The sequence below is a fragment of the Vanellus vanellus genome (genome assembly GCF_965231255.1).
Source record: "Vanellus vanellus genome assembly, chromosome: 4".
Taxonomy (NCBI): domain Eukaryota; kingdom Metazoa; phylum Chordata; class Aves; order Charadriiformes; family Charadriidae; genus Vanellus; species Vanellus vanellus.
Window position 1 is genome coordinate 52,636,946 of NC_138909.1, and position 24,009 is coordinate 52,660,954.

At 39.4% G+C, this 24,009-nt stretch overlaps 1 protein-coding gene across 1 annotated transcript; it reads right to left on the reverse strand.

The window, feature by feature from the left end:
- Nucleotides 1–286: 286 nt before the first annotated feature.
- NELFA (negative elongation factor complex member A) lies at nt 287–23,596 on the reverse strand (the record flags this gene model as incomplete). Its single annotated transcript, XM_082482022.1, has 11 exons — nt 287–1,060; nt 2,617–2,716; nt 3,815–4,071; nt 6,383–6,494; nt 10,076–10,164; nt 11,051–11,120; nt 11,307–11,437; nt 13,272–13,361; nt 14,307–14,468; nt 15,628–15,799; nt 23,345–23,596. The coding sequence occupies 11 exons, from the start codon at nt 23,594–23,596 to the stop codon at nt 876–878; spliced, it is 1,620 nt and encodes a 539-aa protein (XP_082338148.1). The 3' UTR covers nt 287–875.
- Between the last annotated feature and the right edge of the window lie 413 nt (nt 23,597–24,009).

The window sequence follows — 24,009 nt, forward strand, 5'->3', positions numbered from 1 at the left end:
GAGATGCAATAGTTTCAGTTCCTCCCAGGTAAGTTGTGTTGTTCAAAGGGCTTGCTATGCAAGAGACATAGATCAGCTTCTACTCTAAGATTTACACAGCAAAGACCTGTCACTTCCACGCAGTGACAAGCCACCACCACTTTTTTCTTAATTTTGATTTTTTTTTTTCTTCAGAAAGTTACGATACTCTGTTTCTTTCAATCTCAAATAATGCCAAATGTAGATTAACTCATGCTGGGCATGGACGTTGACAATATAGTGACTTAAAAAAGCTGCTCAATCCCATCCTATGACCCAAGCATAAATAAGCTAAACATACAGTGGGTACCACTAGACACTGGACATCTACCACCTGCAGTACGTAGATATACTGCAGCTGAATTACAAAATAATCAAGCACCAACTTGTGGTGCTTTAAGTGTCCATTCTTACAACAGAACCCATGTAGCCAAAGAAAATATTTTTGCAATAAAGATCTGTGCCCTCGTTTAATGGTAAACCGTGAATGACTGCACAGTAGTCTTCTCTTCGAGTACTCAGAAGTAAACTGCTCTCATCTGTAATCTTTCAGTTGCGATCTCCTTTTCTGCCATCTGGAACTGTAGGAAAACAAAAACACACCAACAACTTTCTCCCACTAAGATCACCTTTCCCTCTCCCGAGATTTAAAAACAAACAAACAAGAAAAAAAAAAGAAAAGCAAGTTTGACACCATCTTCTTCTGTGTTCACTGAGCCCAGTTAGGTTGAAGAGCCACAGCTTTTACTCTGGAGGGTAATAAATGTACACATGAATGCCATTTTGTACAGTTGAATTACTCTATGAGCTGGTTGACTCTAAGCTTGATTTGGTCCAGTCTGCTGTTGCTGTATCTCTTAGGAAACATTAGTTATAGGTTTGTATTTCTTGAATCTGGTCCATTCACCAGTAGCATAGTTCATTTCAAAGACCGTATCAACCAACATAGTGGTACTGCCAGTGCCATCAGCCTTTGGTAAGTCTTCTGTATGCTCACTAAGTTTGATTTGGATGATGTCACCTTGCTCTTGGCAAGGATTCTCTGTGAAAACAAGAATAGGAACAAATTATACATTTAATCACTGTATTATAAAAGGTAAAGAGCACTTGATGGAGATTCTAAACTTTATGCTGAAGAAAAAGAACCCCCAAACTTAACAAACGAACCCCAAACCCAAACCTGAGCAAGTGATGTCACTAATACACATACCCACACAAAGGTCTTCCTCCCTCCACACATGCATCACAGACTGAGCTTTAAGTATAAAAAAAACCAGCCCCCAAAAGATGAACCCCAAGGCTAACATAACTGGAAGAACAACAGAAGGGGGAGAAAAGCATGCCAACATCACTTCTGCCTGCCTCAAGAACCATAGAGAAGTTTATATTTAAATGAGAGTTGGTAAACTTGAACTACCAGAGTTACTTTATTTGGAACACATTTTGTAGTTAAGAGCTTCAATAATTTTCAGCTGTTCTGGAAGCCCAAACAATTTCACTGAAATCACTTGTCCAACACTCAGTTCCATTCCAGCAGAAGTATTCAATGTTACATTTCAAGGTACTAGAATTGCCACTCAGGAAGCTCAAGAATATCATAGTTGGCAGTTATTTACCCAACCTTCAGAAGGTGCCAACATTATTACTGAAGGAACTCATATTGTTATATACTTATCTATATATGCATATGTGAATATATATAACACACATATGCACACTTCCAAAATAATATTTTACCTTGCATTACAAAAAACTGTCCGTGTAGATATTAAAGTACACCCTCCTACTGCATCTGGTACTAAGAGCACCATCATTAATGCAAAATCCACAGAACTTTTTTAAAGCCCAGGGATCATCACAGTAACTCTACCCTGGTCATCTTCAATAATGTATTGCATTAATCCTAATGCGTGAGCCACATTTAGGCTCCAGCACTCCAGTGATAAGAGCCCTCAAATACCAAATTAGAAACCAGAGCTAGTGCAGATGATAGAGTTCACTTAAGGACTCTTAAGCCCCTTCTCATCTTACATCTGATAATCTTCTGGGTAAAACAGCCTTGGTCTATCAAGGCCAATATATGACAGGATCTAGCTATAAGACAGCTTATCTCCCTGCACAGCACCTGTGGTTACCTAAAGTCTCCGAGACAACAGTTGCAACATTTCTAATGCTAAGGAATTAGCGCAGAGGCTCTGTACTACCCAACTTGTACCTTGACTTTCTGTGAAAGAACTTACATTCATTGGTCTTCTAGACAGACTAGGACCTAACCAGTCTGTTCACTGTTTTGACTGGCTGCCTTGCTTCTCCTCAACCTCTAAGCTATGATATTACGTGTTCAGTTATGTATATATTGTATTTAGCAACTGCTGTGACAGACTGTTTGACTTACTGGAAATAGAGCCTAAAGCCCCTTTTCCAGGTAGTTAGAACTGTAATCCATAAAACTATGTACATTTCAGAGTAAAGCAAAGAATCCAGTACATACGGAGCAAAGCTAAAGCAAGAGTCTCGCACTCACATACATATAGAAACGCTAGGCTGTATTTCAGATTTGGGTATTCAAAAGCAAGCTAAATTAGTCTTAATACATGCCTCTGGATCCTGCCATGAATCCAAGTATAAGAGCCTTTTCTGGCCTTGTAACTTTGTTTGCAGTCTTGAACATTTCCTGTGCAGCATACATTTGCTCCCTCTGCAACAGATAAAACAAATATGAATTCCAGTGGAGAAAACACTGCCAACAGGTACTGAACTAATACCCACAGACAAGCACTGGAGTAAGGTAGAAGTCTGTAGACCTACAGAAAGTAAAGAAGAAAAGGCTTAACCTCAAGGCTTTCCCTCTTTAATGCTTACACCTAACACTTACAGCAGTGACAACTGATTTCTGCAACTGGAAAAAAAAAAAAGTCTTGAAATAGTTACAGAAACACGTGCTAAGAGACTTAATGTTTACATTACCAATTTTGTGTTCTTTATGACATTAGGAAAAAAGAAGAAAAAACCCAATGCTTACTCTACAGCCCAACAAACCCAGGCTTGCAATAATTTCAGATTATTTTTTTTTCTTCAATAAGTGAAGTAGAGGTACTGAAAAGAAAGTCACCCAGCTTCTTAAAACTCCTATCTTGCAAGCCAGGCTTATAGATGGAGACTTTGCTAAGCACAAATCAGCTGCATCTTGAATTAGTTATCTGCTTAACTTCAAGCATGCACATAATATATACCAACATAGCAGCACTTCAGGATGTTAGTAATTGCTGTTGAGTTTACTCTCCTCCCCACTCTCAGATTTTAAAAGATGTGTAATGAGTGTGTGTGTGTGTGTGTGTGTGTGTGTGTGAGGGGATGAAGAAATAAAGGCTTTCACCTTAGAATGATCTATTTATATCTTTTCTCCTACCACCATAATGACAGGATCCTTTTTAACAGCTTACATTATATACAATTGGCTGGGCAACAGCTCTGCTGGAAATACACCTTTCTCCCCAAATTCTTTATAATGAGTAACACAACATTATTTTGCATAATAAATAGCAGCAAATAAAGACATCCTACTGTAACATTAACACTGCACAACTAAAAGTGTTGTGATTAACATTTTTAAGACAGCAATGCTAACAAAGCCACAAAACATTTTCATTAACTTTGGTTAAAAAAAAAAGCAGCCTCAACCCCTCCATGATCCAAAGGCCTTGAACCGCCAACATACCAAATGAGATCCACAATAAAAATTTGCGTTTTGCAGTCTACATCAAACAGCAGTCAAAAAGAACCTGGTTTTACTTACTGTGAGAGAGAGGCTTTTTTTCGGTGGTGGCTGTTGCTGAGTTTGAGGGGTCACTTGTGGTGCTTGTGCCGCAGGGGAAATGGCAGGAGGTGTGGTAGGTGTTAGGGGTGAGGTAGGTGTAGTGGCAGGTGGATTAGAGTTACTGTTGTACATGGGTGTTCTTTGTTTGAATTGTGCAGGAAGAGTTGTGGTAGCATTTGGAGCTGCAGGTTCTTCAGTCTGTCTGTTAGTCTGCAAGGCCTCTCGTGCAGAGCCAGCTGCAAAGCCCAATCAGGATAATTAAAAACATTATCATCCACAAACAGGGATTAGCATCACCAATGGCCTTTAAAGAAAACTAAGAATTCTGATTATTCCGTTTTAGCACCATGAATCAATATGCTATCTAATATCTAGATGAAAAAAACAAAGAGCTAATGCTTTTTCCACTCAATTATCTTTAGCAATAATTAGACAACTGAGTGACCAGCTGTCCAATATGGATTACACTATATTTAACATCAAATTTTATTGTTAATGAATATCAGATTTATTAAATTGAAACTGATTTACTTTTTACCTTATATTGCTATAACAACTGTACTCTGACCCTACCAGGATTATTGCTGAACTGTTATGTAGAAGCCAAAACCATAAAAATATTTCATCAGTTTTTACCTAATGTAGCAGAAGCTTCCAAAGGAAATGGTAATTAAGCCTCACCCAGTAACAAATACTGAAAATAAACAAATACTTAAACGGATGACAGAATTAAATGTAGTCTTCACAAATCACTCATTTAAACACTAAGAGGTTTAAAACCCCACAGTATTGCCATGTCCTAAGTCTGTTATTTCTCAAAGTTGACCCGCTCACGTGCATTTAAGGGAGTTACTATTCTGAACCTGGCTGCAGGTAGAGGTTAGACGTATGATCAAGTTACTGCAATTTTGTAAGTTACCATCTGTCCAGCAAACAGTAATTACCCAGCACACACTTTAGCCAGTTACATTCTTTTGCAGCTCTCAGACACAGGCACAGCTGCTTAAGCACCTTTCACAAATCTCACTCAGTTTAAGCTAATCTATTCACATTGTGTTCACAGTAGACTAAAAGGCAGATACAGACCAGAGCTACGCTGATGACTTTCAGATCAGATTTAGAGTGAGGTCTACCACTCTCCATCTAGTCACAGATACACCATGGGTTTTAAGAATATGGCTATTATCCAGCAAGACGTAGGACATGATTGTGAACACTTAAGAGGACAAACGTCTGTAATGATTCTTACCCCTTAATTATGTACAAACGTCTTAAGTTTTATTACTGACTTCATCTCATATCAGAATAACTGAGTTGCATAAAGTAACGTCTTAATTATGCAACCTCAGATTATACGAGACCAAATCTGTAAATCTTCTGTGTGAATCTCTTATCAAGGAAGCAGTTTTATATTCCTCGTCCATAAGAAAAGCTAGATACCCCATACTCCAGAAGGAAAAAATAAGTTAGGAAAAAAAATAGAGAGCAAAGACAATAGAGAATTTTAAACTAGGCTTTTCCTGCTGTTGAATACAACGCCAAGGCTCTGGAAAATAATACTAGCTGCTGACAACGCTGATGCGCTCTTGGCTGAGTTCCTTCTGGAGATGCCAATTTTCTGCCAGAGAAAGATTTGCATGGACCTTCAGAGAGATTCTGAACTGTTTCAGCGCCAAGTGGAGCGATCAGGTTTTGCATTTGCATTTTTCTACAGTGACCAACATGCTAGAGCTCACATACATAAAGACAAACATCACAGTACCAAATTGCAACAAGCAAGAGTAAAAATAATGCATTAAACTGAAACATTAGTTCTCTATTAACTACAAGGTCCAGTAATGAATCCCAGTCATGCACATCTGTTAGTGCAAACTGATACGTTCCTTTAAGACTTTACAGGCAGCAGAGAAGAAAAAGTAAAATCAATTTGTTAAAATAAAAGGTGTAGAAATAAAGGATTTGTACAAACACTCCTTTTTACTACAGGCAATTTTCTAGAATTGAAAATAACGTAGCACTTTTCAAAATATACAAGAGCACAGCTATTATTTATCAGACTGTTACAGAAAAGTAAAAGGAAAACGGATGGCTTGATCCCAGTCTGTGTGAAAGCTAAGATGTACTTGCCTCTAGAAATTTATCTGACTCTTGAAAGCAACTCTTTTGTAAGTGCATGCATATGGATATGTGAATGTACTCTACTTATATGTATTACTGGTGTCTCTAGAGCTTAAAAACCAAACAACTGGATTTTCTATTACAGAGTAAGAAAAAAAACCCAAACAAACAGTAAATTGCTTTCCTTGCTTGACTCAACTAGCAGTCATTTTAAGACTTAAAAACAACAAGCGTTTTCTTTATTTAGGCTAAATGACATGTCTGGTTACCCAAAACCCAAAGGCTGGGTTCCTGCAATAGATTTTTAGACTGCTAAGGTTAAGTTTTAGTAGAGTTGAGGGGTAATAGGTTTGTAAATAAAAGAGCTAGACAGTAAAACTCTATGGAGTTGGAGGTATTAGGTCCCCAAAGCAAAAAAGAATATTATACCTGGCTGTGTTTCAGAGCTTGGGATATATGAGGAAGATGGCACCACACTGGGGGTAGCAGGTAAGTAACTTGTAGAAGGTAATGCAGGTTCATTGTTCAATGAGCCAAGTTTCTGTAAAACAGAAAAGAAAGTGTTATAGCCATACTGCACATATTCATGTGCTGTTTCTGCATTTTAAATACATTTTCAACATTAGTTCTGCTACGATACTCCTTCTGGGAACTGAATTATGGATTCCTCTGTTAGGGCAAGTTTGCCCTTTCACCCGTATCTTCCTATACAAACTTCAGACATTAGAATTACCCTAGGAGAGAAAAAGCAGCTTTTATCTCCCCTAATTCAGACCAAAGTTGCTTCCAAAGGCACAATCTAAGCCAGGAAAGAATACTGTTACAGAGAACGTACTTCTGCAAAGAGAGTCAAGCTGCTGTTCCTTTGTCCCATTCCTCAGTTAATAGCGTGGAGACCAGATGACGAAATTTGCGCAGATGGTGCTCTCTGAAGAATTACACTATAGAAATAAGTGATCTTCTACCTGAGTGCCCTGGTTGTAAGGTAAACCAGGACCAATTTTGTTCAGTAACTTTACTTTTTAGCTAGGTCTCTTCTCGCTACTGAAATTAACAGCGTATTGTGAAGACACTGTTCACTCTCAGAGAGATGAGACCTATGTTTATAGTTGATGCAAAGGAATGGTATGCAGAGAGGCTCTTGCTTATACTTATTGCTATAACAACAAAGGCCAGCTTTGTTATTTGCCCCATTGGAGGGTTGGAAGCGTAGAGGGGTCCCACCTGCGGGGAGGTGCAGACAGGACAGGTGACCCAAAACTGACCAACAGGGTATTCCATCCTATCTGTCTCATGCTCGGTATAAAAGCTGAGGGATCAAAGGGTCAGCCTCTCTCTTCAGTGGCCGGTGTCCGAGGAGGACTGTGTCTGTTTGTCTGCCTTTGATCTCAATCTTGAATACAGATCCAGAATCCAGTTCTTGTCCATCACTGAGTCCAATCTGGGACTTCCCCAATACCAGCCAGTGACGTGATTGTCATCCTGGGAGCTTGATCCAGTTTTGTACTTATTTCATTATTTCCTTTTTATTTTATTATTAATATTTCATTAAAGTAGTTTAGTTCCTTCTAAACTCATAAATCCTTTTTTCCCTCCTCTGCCTCTCTTTGAAAAAGGGGAGCATCTGTCGCTCGCCCAGTGGCCAGTTCAGCCTAAACCACAACAGATTTATTGGCACCCAACATGGGGCACGAGCAGAGCTCGACCAGAACTGTGATAGATTGCCTGAATAGTTTGAATTCCAGCTTGCTCAGAGATTAGAACAGACAGCTCACATCATGTCATTCTAAAACAAAATGTTATACTGTGCCTTGAGAGTGCTTTGTTTGCGCTTAATTGAGTCAATTCTGTTTAACCTGCCAAATGCATTGCCAGTTTGGCCTAAACTACAACACTGAGGAAAGCACGCTCTTCACTATTAGCAAGCAGAAACCTGTGTTCGTCCATGGACAAAAGGCCTACTAAAATATCACCCAAGAGAATAAAAAGGCCTCTGGGACATAAGCAAGCAGAAGGCAGCAATAAAAGCACAGGTAAAACCCCATTTCCACTGAAAGAGGCAGTCAACACAAACATGATGGATGTCATCTAGGACCAAGCCAAGAAAATGCCACATTTTGTACTTAATCATACATGACATTGCACACACAGCATAAAGACAACAGCACAGTATCTCTATGAAAATCTTCACTTTCGTCCAATCCATCCTTATAAATGTAAGGGGTTGACAGATGAAAGAAGTTTTGCAGAGCGAATCTAGTAGACAAGTCATTTAAGGTAGTGTTACTATACAAAAGTAAGGTGGATATTCTGAAACACGTGGAGCTTGCCAAAAAAAGATACTCTTTGCTGGTCTTTCTGCAGAATACTATGACCTTCACTTCTGACACAGGCCTACCAATATCTGCCTATATGTTGTTTTTGGCATGTGTGCCATAGATTGCTACCCCCATAACCATGGGACCAATGTTGCATGTGTTTACTACTAGGCTCTAGAGAAAACAATGCCTGGCTTACCAATCAAGCTACAGGTCTTTTAAATAGAGTGCTCTCCAAAAGCAAGTGTTGTATGTCAACACATAGACTTAAAGAGACAGCTAAGCATGACCACTTAAAATTTTGAACAAGAAAAGGCACTTAAGATTTGAGATGGATTTCTATCGTCCTGAGAGGCTTGCAAACACTGGGTGCAGCAGCTCAAATTATCTATTACTATCTAAAGAACCCAGTTGTCCAAATTAATTCCAAGTCAAGGCTTGCTGGAATAGAACAGTTTCTAACTCGGAAGCCGGGGGAAGACCTAACACTCTTGTAAAAAGCTATGCCCTGACTGAGAAAACAAAGCTTCATTGCATTTTTTCCAATGCACCATATCTGAAAGGACGGGGGGGGGGGGGGGGGACGGGACGGGACGGGGGGACGACACCTACACAAAATTCCTCCCTCCACCCCCTGATTGAACTACAGGTTAGCTTTTTCAGTGGATGCTTAACAACTTTTGGATCAAAAAGGAAAAAAGAACTGTTAAGACAAGCAGTAGCCACCTCTGAACTTTATGGGTTTTAATAACAAATTTATAAGCCATGGTTAAGTTGGACAGAGATCAATTCCACTGTATTTCTCCTCCCCTTTCAGTAGCATTGGGTGTGGCTAAGCCTAGTTACAGGCAGGTTTGGAGACCTCAGAGAAAACTGCCTTCTGGATTAAGCATCAGTTCTCAGACTACAAGCTAAAAATGCAGAAAAGAAACACAGAAGGGTACTAGCTTTTCTCAAGCCAGAAGACAGATGAGTTGTAAAGACTTCCTTCTTACTTGGGTGCTTATATTCAGCTGTCCCTCCTGGGTGTAGGCCAATGACAAGTTCTCACTGAGACTTCTGTGGGCATTACTCCACTAGGGTCACAAAGGATTCACAGGCACAAAGTAAAACCTGCAGGAACTCCCCCAAATGATTCTACTTCTCTAGGGTCAGAGAGCCCTCCTATCCCTTTCATCTCTGACAGAAGACTACAATCCTCAGTTATAGAAATGCCATACCCCATCACAAACTTAAAATAACAATGAGAAAACAATCAAAAACTTTACTATCATAGAATTGTTTAGGTTGGAAGGGACCTTTAAGATCACTGAGTCCAACCATAAATGTAACACTGCCAAAATCACTACTAAACCATGTGGACGGCAATTCCACCACTTCCCTGGGCAGCCTGTTCCAATGTTTGATAAACCTTTTGGTAAAGAAATTTTTCCTATATCCAACCTAAACCTCCCCTGGCACAACTCGAGACCATTTCCTATTGTGCTATTGCTTGTTACTTGGGAAAAGAGATCAACCCCCACCCTTGCTACAACCTCCTTTCAGGTAGCTGTAGAGAGCAATAAGGTCTCCCCTGAGCCTCCTTTTCTCCAGGCTAAACAACCTTGACTTTGAATATTTTACGTAGTTGGGTGAAAATATAATAGAATTTTGAAATAATTGTGTAAAGATTTTTACCTCAAGAGGCACATTTCAACAAGTTAGTAAAATATCATTACAGTGTTTAAGTGCTTTAGAATAACATGCATCATGGTTTCCCTTTTTTGTTGTTGGTTGTTTTTTGTTTGGTTTTGTTTGGTTTTACCTGTGTAGACACAAGGCCAGCAGCATAATCTGGTGTAGCATTTTCTACTACTGTTTCTTCTTTGGCTTGCTTTTCCACTACTTCTGTATCTATTGCATAAAAATAGAAGTCAGTTCAAGGAAGCTTTCTGAAACATTGAATTAGATACACTTTTTTAAACAAAGATACAAAAATGCATTTCTCAAAGTCTGCTAAAACATGCTTAAAGAGGTAGTTGCTGAAAGGCTGATAGATACAGTAATCTTCATACACAATTTTATAATCAACCTTATTATGAACTGAACATATATATGATGTATATCCATCATGATACAGTAATTGATTAATTAGGCAGAGCTGGCTAATTTTGCAGTATTAGAAAGCCTCAAACCCCAAGCAAAAATCTAATTGCAATTATGATTTTGTTCTGAAGTGGTACTCATTTTTTTTAGTGACAAATACAAAAAGGTTGTTTTGGAGCAACTAGTGTATCTTCCTGATATGGTTAAGTAGAGCACTGCACTGTCAGTTGACTTAAGAGCAGTACATCAGATATTATTCACTTGTTAAGATCTCTCAGACAGAATTCTGGAGAACGCTATAAATTTCTTCAACATTACTTTCAATTAATTTACTTGGCCACATAGCCAGTAGAAATAAGCATACCAAAATATATCAGAACAATTCCAGTACTGAAGCCATTCACCTATCTATGTGCTGCCCAAAGTACAACTGACTCGTTTAATCCTTGTTAAGTTATTACCTAAACACATGGTAATATGATTAGAAGCATTGAAAAAAAAAAAAAAAGTGAAAATTCTCCCTTAACGCATTTTTGGTTGGTTTGTTGTTGTTTTTTATTTTCTCTCCTTCCCTCCCCTTTTTTAAAGTTTTGCTGAAGGTAAGTTTTAACAAATTAAGAACAAAATGGTACTACGAATCTGGATCCTATTTGCAAGAATATAACCACCTTTGTGAGTAGCATGCTATACCAACCTAACGTCTTTCTTCTTCTCTTCGCTTCACGGCCAGCACCTACCATATCCAGCTCAGAGATATCTAGAAGCTAAAAAAGAAAGACCATAAAGAACTTAATAACCATCGTTAAATTTATGTAGTTGATCTCTAAATATTGTCCTTAATTTTTTCTTTAATATATTGATACTTGATTCAAAACAGCATCAGCAATTCACTTCAGATCAGGGAGGAGAACCAAGCAGGAAAGCAAGTGACTAAGAAAGAGTGCGCCTACCTTTACTCCTCTTTCTTTGCGCAAAGGTGTTCTTGAAGGAGGAATAGGAGTTCTGTTTCCAGAAGGACTAAATACACTAGGTGCTGAAGTACTCCTGAACGGAGCTTGTTTTGGTATTCCTTTGAGTGGTGCTTAGAGAAGATCAAAAAAGGCAACAATTGTAATATATGTTTAATTAGTTACAAAAAAACAGTAATACGGAGTTCTTAGTCTTTTCCCCTTCTTAACACCCCCCCAACTTCAAATGTTTATAGTGTGGAACTGTCTATAATTCACTATGCGTCCTTCAAAGGTCAGATTAGGTTTACCGTTCAAACAAGGAGTAAGGGCCAACCTCTAGGCTAATGCTTGCAACACCATTCTACAGAAAGTAATCAAACAGGTGCACTGCTATCAAAATAGACTTTTCCAACATACATTGATGCTTTCCTTACTTATAAAAGATAAACTTTTAACAGATAGAAAGGTATTGGGCACAAATGTTCTGAATCCAAAGCTGCTCTTTCAACTTTAAGATTTAGTTACTTGGTAAAACTGTATTTAATCAGAGATTCTTAGCCAAGCTTCTGCAGGGCTAAGGGCTCATAATCTACTGGAAAGGTAAATTACTGCTTCACACAGGGGTTTGAAATTCTGGAGCGGCTGTTTGCACAAGAAGGAGGACCCAATTTGGGTCTATATTGCAAACAGAAAACCTGCTGTCTCAATACTCAGTAGAAACTGCACACCTAGAAGCAGCTGTTTTCCCTCAACTTTACACCATTACCCTTCTACCTCATGCTTAACATAAGCAGTGAAAATAGCATTCTTTCATCAACTACTAAAAACTTAGGGACACATATACATATTTATCACGCCTTTGAGCCTCCTGACAATCTCATCATACTCTACAATTTGAAGATAAACACTGAATTTTAGTTTGAGGTTAGATACTCTGTATTCCTCTATATGTTGTACTGAAAACCTTTTTACCATAGGACAATCTAAACCTCAGCTGGTCCCATAACTCACATTTCTAGAGACTCCCAGCTCTAAACACCAAGTCTAAAAACTAGCTTTATTAGTTCAACAGCTAAAAAGAATGTCTTCAACAGCTAAAAAGAATGTCAAGAAGAGCTAATAGTTAATTTCTACACTGCGACAACTTTTAGTTCAAATTAAAACTACACTTTTTGCATTTGCTGCATGAACATGTGGCCAAACATGTGGTGCTCAAAACCACATCTTAAATAGCATTGACACAAAGTATTTCATAGCTTCTAGCCACCGCACCAAGAAATCGCTCAAGTTTTACACCTCAGCATCATATCAGTGGTCAGAAAAGTTATATCTGTGCAGTGATTTAAAAGTATGTAACTAATTTTGAACCCTCATCTTCCTCCTAGTCAAAAATTTATTTGAAAAATTCAAGCAGCTCAGGAACTTCAGCAAACAGTTGAAATCTATTAATGCAAAGCTGAAGAATGATTATACATCTTTGTCATGCCCATTAAATAGAAACCACTGCACAGCCTTGGTTGCAGAAAGGACACTGTCCCCTCTTCTTTCTCCATGCCAAATTATACAAATACAAAATAGTTTCAGTCTACTTCACAGCATTTCAAAGAGCACAGCAGATTACTGTGATCTACTCTGCTCCCTTTTGGAGCAATATGGCTTAGTCAGGAGTTATTCCTGGAGTGATGCAAATTAAATTCTTACCAAACTCTACAGGCATGATTTAGCTACGTACATTTAAGAAGCATGGCAGATATACTTGTCATTTAAGAAAAACCTCACACTCTTGTTCTTTCTGACAAGACATGTCAGAAACATTTAAATATCAGGAGAGAGGAAGGCAGAAAGGGAGAAATCCTTTGCTTCAAAAACAATTAAGTTTTTGTAAAAACTAGACAGTAATTTTAGTCTTCATCAAGGCTATTTTGTCAGATTTTCCTTCCAGGAAGTGATGAAAGTGAGCCATACTTGTCGTGTCTATCTTTTTGACCAGTCCCCTGCCTTTGGCATGGAAAGGCACTCCTGCAGTCTTCTTCAGCTGTTGTGCAGTTTCTGTTGCTAAAAAGAAAGAGGGCTTTAGTTATTACAGAATCTGTGCTGAAAAAATACAATACATTCCTTCTTATATGAAATGTTATTAACTCATGCATAAAAAGATGGGAATAGTAACAAAGAAAGAATTATATTTTAATTAAAATCCAGGTCATTTATGCAAGGTAAACACAGCATTCGGAGAAAATGCAAAATCAATATGACTATGCAACTGACAAGATGGTCTAAGCTAAAAGAAATGACCAGAGTAGGCAATTTACTCAGTAGAGACCAAAATAATTAAAGAAAGTTCTATGTAACATCATAAAAAGTTACAAATCTTGTATTTAACCAGACCAACTACTCGTCACATGCAAAAAAGCAGCAAGCTGCTGCAACAGAGCTGCAAGTACTGTAAACTATTTTAAGACCACTTAGTTAAAGTGGTTACCAATACATATATGCACATATATGTTGCCTTTTGTTAACAAACCCCCTCTTGGCTTTCACACCCTATATAGCCATACTGAGCAAAAGAAAGCATCAATTAGCAGCTCTTGCTCCCTGTTGCAAAAACATATGGCGAAATAAAACTAGGTTCTTATTTTGGTTTTGTTTCAGGAGCTTTAACCAAAGCTGTCCTTCACAAGTCTTCACAACTGACTGTTAAAATACACCCATAAGAGAATATATCTGTGCTTTAAAAAGCCACAGCTTTTTGTATGTCTTGAAATCTGAACAGCATTTAAATCAAGATCAGCATTTTAATGTAGTCATGGCCAGAACGACTTGCACCTGCTCTTCCACACATCAGTCTATCAAAGAAAAAAAAAAAAAAAAAAAATCAGCCAGCAAAGCTCTTAGAAAATTTTAATGTATATACCCATGCTGAAGAGTAAGACTGAATATAGATTTTCCTACCACCATTTAATTTGTTACTCAATCTTATCAACTAGCTGTAATACTACTTACACTTCTGCAAGAGTTCAGCTCTGAGAGTGGCACTTTTAGGCTTTCTTTTCAGCTGGAAGTGTTTCACTGGGGGAGTAAGTGGCCCAGCTAGTGTTGTCAAGGCATTTTTGTTTAAGTATTGGCATTCCAACGGCAACATAGCTGAAGTTTCACATTCACTTACTGCATGAAGAGTTAACACAGTACACATACATGGGTATTAGCACCTCTTTGACAGCTAATTACAAAACATTTTACAACTAGACTCTACAGGTGTTTTTAAATTGTAGATTACATGTTTAAACACCAAGAGTAATTTAGTTCTAATTATTACACAGCATATAACCAGTTATTAGGATGTTTGTTTTTTACATTAGCTTCACAAGACTTTCCATGTTAATCATACTTATTCAAATTATAGGAATTTTAAATATGCTACTATTGTCAGACTAAAAGACAAAAATTACTGAATTCTCAGATTCTTTATAAATTACACATAAAAAAGAAAGTACTAAACAAAAGTTCAAATCAAAACTGTGAACAGACAAATGATCATTTGTTTATACTAAGAAAAGAAAATGCTTCCACCTCCAAGTTATTTCATTACTAGTGTGCTGCAATCCTAAATCCAAGACCATGTCTGTCCATTGATGCCTGAGGGCTTTTTCTAGGCAATGTGCTAAATCAAACCCACTGAAGTAGGAGTAGCTTTGCATCACCAGTTACTACTTTGTTTGAAGCAGCAACTGTGCAAGTGCCCAAGTGAATATTTTCAGCTGATAGGCAATCCATAGTTAGTTGGACATCAGCAGCGTAACTCTTCTTGGGATCAGTCTTCCCCCAAGCACCTATCATTTGTTGGCTATAGGAGGACTTTCAGCAGAGATGCACTCCACCACAACAGTGGTGCTTCCACACAAAACACTGCAGAAACAGAGCCCTACTGTTGTCTTTAGTACTACAACATATGAGACAGTGCAATATATGAAAAAGCCCAACTTACTAAGCTGCAGTAAGTCAGTTACTACCTATCAGTGCACATACAGCCTATGATACTAATGAATCCACATTAACCTGCCCTTCACAAACATTCAGGGTAATACCTGACATGCAAGTTCTGATGATGTGTGAAAAGATAACTTAAGAAGTTACCATTCCTCAAATATCACAGTTCCCGGTCCAGTAATATGCAAGGTCATGAACCGTGGCAGTGAAGAGACAAGACATACTGCTTGCTCTGCTACCAATATTGTTAAGATAGCAGGACTGCCTGTAAAATGGCAGGTTATTTCTGAAAAAAGGCATCATACTTCTGAAATTTTCACCGACCAAAAAGGCTTACCTTTTTCTCTAAGCTCTCCTAAAATATCTTGAACATTGGGATTCTGTTCTTCAAGATCAAGGTTAAGGGAGCCAGTATCTGGAAAGGATTTTAAAATATCAGCTACCATTAAGACCCAGGGGTCTGAATCCAAGGTAGCGAGCTGGACAATTTCAGTCAGTGCCCCTTTCATCTAACAAAAAAAGAAAAAGAAAATCAGCCAATTGGAGACAGTTTTAAACAGGTTATACTTGGATTTTTTTTTTTAATTTTAAAAAGACACTAGCATAAACATGCACAATGTTTTACTACTGGGGAAGGGAAGAGGGAGACTGCTTCAAAACAGTTACACATTAACTCTAGAACTAAGTAAAGAATGAACCAAGATAATTTTTTTATATATTGCTTTCGGTCAGTCTAACCCAAGTTTGTTTTCAGCTTTTGGCAGCTTGAAGCTTTGTTTAGCGCTGAACATTTTTACTAAAAGGAGACAGTAATATAAGAATCTGGCCTGTTGCTTATGTTCTACACTTACACTCCCAGTGTACCCCACACCTTATATTCAGTGATAAGAATATACCACTAGAATGCAATAAGTTATTTAGAACAGGCATCTAAATGAAGATGTGCCCCTTTCTGGGCTACAGATTAATACAGCAGAGAGACCGAATCTGCATCATATGAACACAAACTAACTCCTCAGAATTGTACTTAAGCTTTGGCCAAAATAATGTGGTTTTGTATTGTTTGAAAAAAAATACGTATTACAGAAGTAGACCCAACCCTCTATTGTGCCACAAGCAACAAGATTTTCCATCTACCCAGTTTCTATAATCAGAAAAAATTTTCTTCAAGCATGTATCTTGAAAAGGGTGATATAATGCATAAGATTAATTAAAAAAAAGCCCGCATTGTCATAGTAATTTTTTTTTAATTATTGATCAACATGTCTGTTGGCACCACAAAATGACATTAAAAAAAAAATAAATCAAGGCAACTACAGCCAGGGTTTTACACAGTGAATCTTTTAAATTAGAAATTTTAAATTGTTTTACTTCATTCACAGGTAAGCCTAAGCCCCCCAAATAAAGACTAAGTAAGTAAAATTTTACGTAAGCATTAGCAGTATCAGCTTCACAAAACAAAGATGTTTTGAGATGTACTGTGTGTCTATCAAGTCACAAAACATAACAGAGTAAAACCACATAAAGTATTTAGACATACTCTATCTGTATGGTATTAACATCGAAGTATTTACAGGCAAGTATAGGGAAATACTTGAATTTTGATTTTTCAGAACCCACTGTGGCACATATAGCTTAGTTACAGTCTACATGTTTCTGAACACATGGAGACAAGCAAGATATTCACCTTCATGCTGTATTTCTTTCCCTTTATTTAGAACCAGCCCTTTCTTCTATGAAAAAGTTTCATAAAATAAGCTTATTCTACTTATGCAACTTTAAGAAATAAAAGTTAAATTTCTGCTCTCCTTTTTTACCTCCCAAACACTTTAAAGCCTCAGCAAACATATTGACAATTCTCAATTCTTTTCACCTACACAATGTTATTGCCCTCTCACTTCAGAAAGGTTCACAAGCGCAAGATAGGGGCAATTTGTCCTTTACCCATTGTGTGTTTTAGCACTCATAGTAATATGCTTGTGAAATGAACCAGATCAGTTCATCTGACTGAGAACTAGCATCTCCCTATAGCTTTAAGCTTGATCGGCCTCCTGGTATGGCTGACTACAGTCACACACACACTAGAACCAGGAAAAGAGTAGAGCAGAAAAGAGACACTACAGCAGTTAGTTACCATCTTCAGCAGCACTACTGATTTGCTTTGGATTAAAACTGACCACATAACCATGACCACACACTGTTTAATGTGTTGTCAAGTTTAACCAACGCTTACCCAAATGCAAAGAATCAATTTCTAAGGTTCTAGTCTTTGTTGTCCTCCATTGCTCATTTCTTTCTCAGTAAATATAAAAAAAAGCCCAAACCTACCCAGACTCTACACAGACTTGTCAATCTCTCTAATCCTGAACTGCTCATCACAAGTCACTTACACTACAGTGGATAAGGATCAGTGTGAATACTATTGAAACAAAGTCCTTTATTGTCTTATCTATCCTATAAGAATTGCAGTACTGATTTACGCAAAACACCTGAAAATTTAAAACATGCCATAAAAGCTGATGAAGCTATGTCTTTCTTATAGTTCTTTTACAAGCTTTTGTCTGAACACCACTAATGCACGTAAGCGTATAGAATGTAATTTCCTCCATCAAAGTAAACTCAGGTAATAGTTGGAAGAAAGAGGTCTCCTGCATCCTCCCAATTTACCCTTCATATCTGCTCCACAAAACTATTTGTAGCAAAAATTCAGAGCTACATGCCTATACTATGTATGTTCCTATGGAGCTCTTGTCTGGGCACGCTACATCCACACTGCTTTCAGGGCAGGTAAAGTTCAGGCAACCTACATATGCTACAACCCACCACTTCACACGATTTTGGTTCCTTAAAGAAAGGAGCCCAGCAACAAATTGTTTACCTAGCACTGGGCAAATAACATTATCACAAGGTCTCACAGCAGAAAGAACATGGTGAAAGAACAGTCACTGTCACACACAGGGAAGCAAAGCACACTAACATGTACTGTGAGCTAACCAGAGACCTTGCCTGAATATAGGTTTGCATTTAACAAGCCTGGATTTGAGCTTTGACTCAGGTTTGTCTTCAAATGATGATTTAAATACATGTTCCCAGTTTGCTGTTGAACTGGCAGCTGAAAAAAAAGCTTAATTTGTGGTTTGAGAATGCATGAAACAACTCAAAATAACAGAGAATCCTACATACAGTTTTTCTGTTACTTTACAGAGCACAGCCATAATCTCAAACTCTTAATTGTGTGAGATTGCAACACTAGGTCAGTAAGAGTTCCATCAGCTCCAACCAGCATCTTGTTAAGCATGAATGTCAAGATCTGATGCAACATGTTCTAGCATTTCTCTCATCTAAAACTTAAGGATCTTAAGTATTTTTCTCAGCCTGCTGGCACAAAAAAAAAAAAAAAAAAAAAGGATAGGGCATGACTAAAAACATCTAACAAGAAAGGATCAGGCAGGATGGAATAAGTCTGGGAACAGAGACAAACAAAGGGAAATTAATAATGGCTGTGCAGGAAGAACACACAAACAGCATCATGGGAAGGTGTAAAAAAGGAAATGTTACTAGAAATACACAAAGTGATAGCTCCAAGATTGACTTCTTGCAAAGAATTTCCATTCATTTGCTTTATATTATGCCTAAATTAATGTACGTGACTATACCTTTAGATAATTGCATCAACAGCTGGCTAATAAACCCAATCAAGTTTTAATCTTTCAGGGGCCACAGAGGACAAGATATTTAATAGGTATCTGTATTATTATAGAGCATTTTCATTAAGCTAAAAGCACTGGATTGAAAGTATAGTATTAATATTTATGCAACACAAAACTAGGATGGATCAAATATCACTATTATATACATTTCGTATTTTAATAATGAAAAAGAGTAGAAGTGGCCAAGAGTAATATTAAATTAAAATATACCATATTACACCACAGAAAAAAATTAAGAACACTAAATGCAGGTCAGAAAGATGCATAGCAGCCTGCCTGTTCTGAACACAGAGGGAAAGGCAAGTGTCTGTTGTCCTCTTACTACTTTGCACTAGTACACCACAACTCCCACTCACATGAATAGAGGACTCCTGATTCACACAGGCAAGCAAGAAGAAACAGTCTTGACCTTTGCTCTCTTGCAGCTACTGTAATAAAAGGGCAGGCCACTGCCGGGATAGGCAGCATCTTCTTCTCAAGATAATTCAGAGAGCACAGGAGCACACAGTCCTCATTACAGACTTGGTTATAACATTGCAGTCTAACCCTGAACAAATAAATGAAACGCTGGCACAAAAAGAAAACTTGCACTTGCCATTGTGAATCAGGTTAACAAGAATACAATATACAAAATAAACAGAAGTAACTGTTCTGCCAAATACACAACTGAAACTCTGGTCAGCACTACACTGAGCTTTCAGCATCATTTCAAATAAGCATGATTATGTGGAAAAAAAATAGCAGATGAAAAGCTGGGGGGCAGGGAGATTCAAGAGTTAGCAAATTCTGCCCAGAGAATAACAGTGGGGAAAGGGTATTTTTGATAACTGCCTACAGAACACACTTAACTTAAAATGAAAATGGGAGCCAATTATTCTTACTAGTCAGCGGGAACAAACAAGCAGTAATGAGGTTCACAGCACGATAAAAATTTCAGTTTATTACCTATCCCACAGGAGTATTGAGGATTAAGTCACTTATATCTATACAATTTTGGAGTGTTGAATGAAAACATTATGAAAATTGAAGGAAAAACACACTTAAGCAGAGAACTGAGCTTTCAAGAGAGCTCACTGAAGTCTAGATTGAAGCTTTAACAGAGATTTAGAAAGGACGAGCAGCCAATGAAACCCCTTCTAAACCAAATACCACCAACACTTTTCTTGATTCCCACATAACTTTTTACTCAGATTGCTGCTCCCAAATGATTTCCATGTTACTCTATGCCTCAGTGAAAAGGCTATTACAGAGAAAACAGGAAAAAAAATATTGAAGAGAAAACAACTAAATCTGATCTGTTATCTAGAGAGGGCAATATGATTTAACATGTTACATAACAAACCAGTAACATATACTGCATCTGCTATCGAGATTCCCAAAGCTTTACAAAGCTGATGCGATATATTTTCCAATATTATTAAATTTCCAAATGCCAGCTCAGTGCTTCTCACACATGATTGATACAGACTGGCACATGGCATGGAAAACACGGATGACTTTCCAAAGAGACTAATGAAGTACTTTCACAGTTAAGTTTAATAATTTTCAGATATGGGAGTGATTTCCAAATGACAAATTCTACTTCCAGGCAGTATCCTATACTGATGTACTTCTGCTAGCAAAAAGACATGTGTTCAGCACTCCCCAATACACTGAGTAAAGAATATTGCAGAGAAGTACACACCATAGCACTCATAATACTGAACACAAGCATATTTCCATATATGTTCTCGGTATCATGTGTAAGATACCCAATGCCAGTTAAAACATCAAAAATCTCGACAGTAAGTTATGTAACATATCTTCACAAATACAACCTATTTTAGCAAATTCGCCACAAACGGCAAGTATCTGGTAAGACAACATCCCTTTCTGTCAGCAGTTTGGTTACACCAGCTATTTCTACCATTTATAGAAGGAAGTCTATCATGATAATAGCAGACTTACTAGCAACGTTAAGGGTTTCTGCCTCATGAGTTTTTAACAATTTTAAGTCCTGTTAAAAAAAAAAAAAAAATAATCATATGTCCCTGAAATAATTAAGATGTTACAGGTACTGTGCAAAGGACTGAAAAAGATGCTAAATCCCTAAACCTCAATCAAATGTGCTCTGTTTATAATGAAAGATTAGATTTATGATTGAATTCACAAACTCTACCAAAGAAGTGAAAAAAAATCCCACAATATTTTTTGTTACAGAAGTAACAACAGCATTATATTTGGAATACAACTGGTCACTTTAAGGATAAACTAAAAGGCACAGCAACTGATTTGCTCTTTACATACACTTTACCTCCATGGCTAACAAAAGCACAGATCAAGTAAAGTTGCCGACTACCATCATCCTCAGAATCAGTCTGAAAAGTTCTTTTACCCACCCAGTGAACACTCCTGCAGCATATCAACAAATTATTTCAGTTTGCTTGAACACTGCTCCCTCAAAGAGCTGGCATAAGTATTAGTTAAGAAGGTCCCTAAGCTTTTTGAAGCTCTCTTTGATCTAAAAACATCATTAATTTGTGAGCTGCTTCTAGACACTGCAATACTCATTTCTTCTAAACTACTTGGATTTTCACACTACTTCAGAAGAATTTTGCATGCTCAAAGTTCACATGAGCTTATGCATAACTCCCCATCCCCCCTTCTGGCCTTGGTTATTTTGTTTGTCCAAAACGCAACTGCATTTGTCACATTCTTCATTAAGATAGCTTGTGCACCAGACAGGCACTAAATATGAATATCATGTTTTAAAAATTAATGTAAATATGCTGAACAAGATTTTTTTTTTAAGTGACACCAGTTACATGTAACACAGTGAGCAATCATACAGATGCATGCAGCAAAACAGACATCGACATATGCTAAACTATTGCTTTAAATGTGATGCTTGTGCATTTTCTGCTTAGAAGTACACAAAAGCTGAGCATACAATAATCCAAGTTACATATTGTCTCCCCACGCCCTGCCTGGTATATATGTATATTAGGCCTAAGCAGCAGCTGTGTCCTAGCCGAGAAAGAGACGAGTGTGAGCACAGCTGAGGATACTCTACACAAGAAGGTGGGGATTAACTACACACCACCTCCATGATTGTTACTGGGATCCAATACCATACACAGCTGAAATAGGAGAGGAATTCCTCGAACCTGGCTGAAGAAACTGAAATATTTCCCATTCGTTCTCCAGCTATTGCCCCAAACATCAGTAGCTGCCTACTGGTAAGAATAAGTCAGCTGCAGATGAGGTATGGTCCAGGGCCAAATGAATAAGCTTTTCTGGATCTATGATGACTGCTCGCAGAGCCAGCTCAGACTTGAGCCAGCCAGCTTATTAGCTGCGGTAGGACAGCAAAGGAAAGCACCAGCCTTTCCCAGAAAGGTAAAGAGAAGCAAAAAAAGCATGGCAGTTTTCCTCAAGCAAGACCTGACTGCAGGAAGGTGGGGAAAAGCACTGTTTGGTGCAGACCCTAGATCTTCCATTCCCAAAGTTTCAGCACTTGCTGCTGTCCTTCCTAAAGCTGAGATGTTCAACTTGGGGACACCTACACAGCTGCCAGTATTAAGGAAGGAGAACGAAGGAAGTCTAACAAACAGGGCTGTTCCTAAATGATCATGACTCTCTGTCCTAACCTTAGAGCAAGCACCGCCTCAGAGAAGCCCTCTTTCCCAAAGCCACCTAAACTGTATCAAAACACAGCCCTACAACTATGAGTCCGTGTGGAGGCGTAAAGACGGGTTTCAGGTCAAAAATGCTTTCAAATGACTAGTGCCAACCCGCGATTTCCCGAAGGGCAGGAGGGGCAGCAGCAAAGCTCCCTTACCACGGGGAATCTGAGCACTCTCTCCTCACACCGAGGACCTCCGAGCTGGGGCCTCAAGGCACCATTCTGCCAGCCACCACCACCTCCTGCATCCCCAATCCCAGGGAGGCTGCAAGGGGGAAGCGGGGAACGTCTGCGGGGACCAGCCGCGCCACACACCACCCCCCCTCCCAGCCCCGGCCGAGTGCGGCCGGGCACCTGCCCTTGAGGAGCCGCCACCGCCACCACCGGGCTTCCCGCCCCCGCGTCCGCTCCTCAGGGCGGCCGTGGGCAGCTGCCCGCTCCAAGCGCCCGCCGCGCGGGAGGGGGCAGCGCGAGGCGGCGCGGCGCGGCGGGGTCTCCCCTCCCCACAGACTCCCTGTGAAAAGAAAAAGGGCGGGCGGGCGGGCGAGGGAGGTGGTGCTGGCGCTGCCGCCCCCTTTCTCCCCTCACGCCATCTCCAACTTCCCCCCCCCCCCCCCCCAACACACATAGGCACCCCGCTTCGGTTAAGCTTCCCGCGCAAGCTCCTACCCAGCTCTCACCTCATCCACCGCCCGGCGGGGCAGGTGCAGCATCCCCAGGAGCAGCTTGAGCTTGACGGCCGAGGAGAGGCCGTGGAAACAGAGGCGGATGTTGTCGATCACCGAAGCGGTGAGCAGCGAGGCAATGCTCGGCGGCGCCCACAGCTCGTCTGTGGAGCCCAGTTTGTTGTGTAGCCACAGGCCAGTGTCGCTCTCCCGCATCGACGCCATCTTGGGAGCGGGGCGAAAAAAGAGGGGATTCTCCACGGGCATTTTAAGAAGACACCTAAAGGGAGGAAGGGAGGGGGTGAGGACCCCTGCGGGTCGCCGTCTTGTTCGTAAGCCAAAATGGCGGCGCCCAGTGAGGTGGCGCTAGAGAAGGCGCAGATCCTGCCGTAACCTAAAATGGCAGCGCCCACGCGGTGAAAAACATCTAGGCGCTTCTCATCTCTCGTTCAGATGCAAAATGGCGCACGCCGCAGCTTTTCTTCCGTATTGCAAGATGGCGCCGCCTCACCGCCGAGAAACCTCTTGGTCAGCCCCGAATGGCTGTTCCTCACAGTTCGCCCTAACTTCTTTGCAGCTCCCCTAGGCAGGAAAGGGCCAAGAACCAGGAGCGGCGTGCCGAGCCACTGCGGGGCCGGGCGGCACGGCTCAGAGGCAGCCCTTTTCCCGCCCCTCCCCGC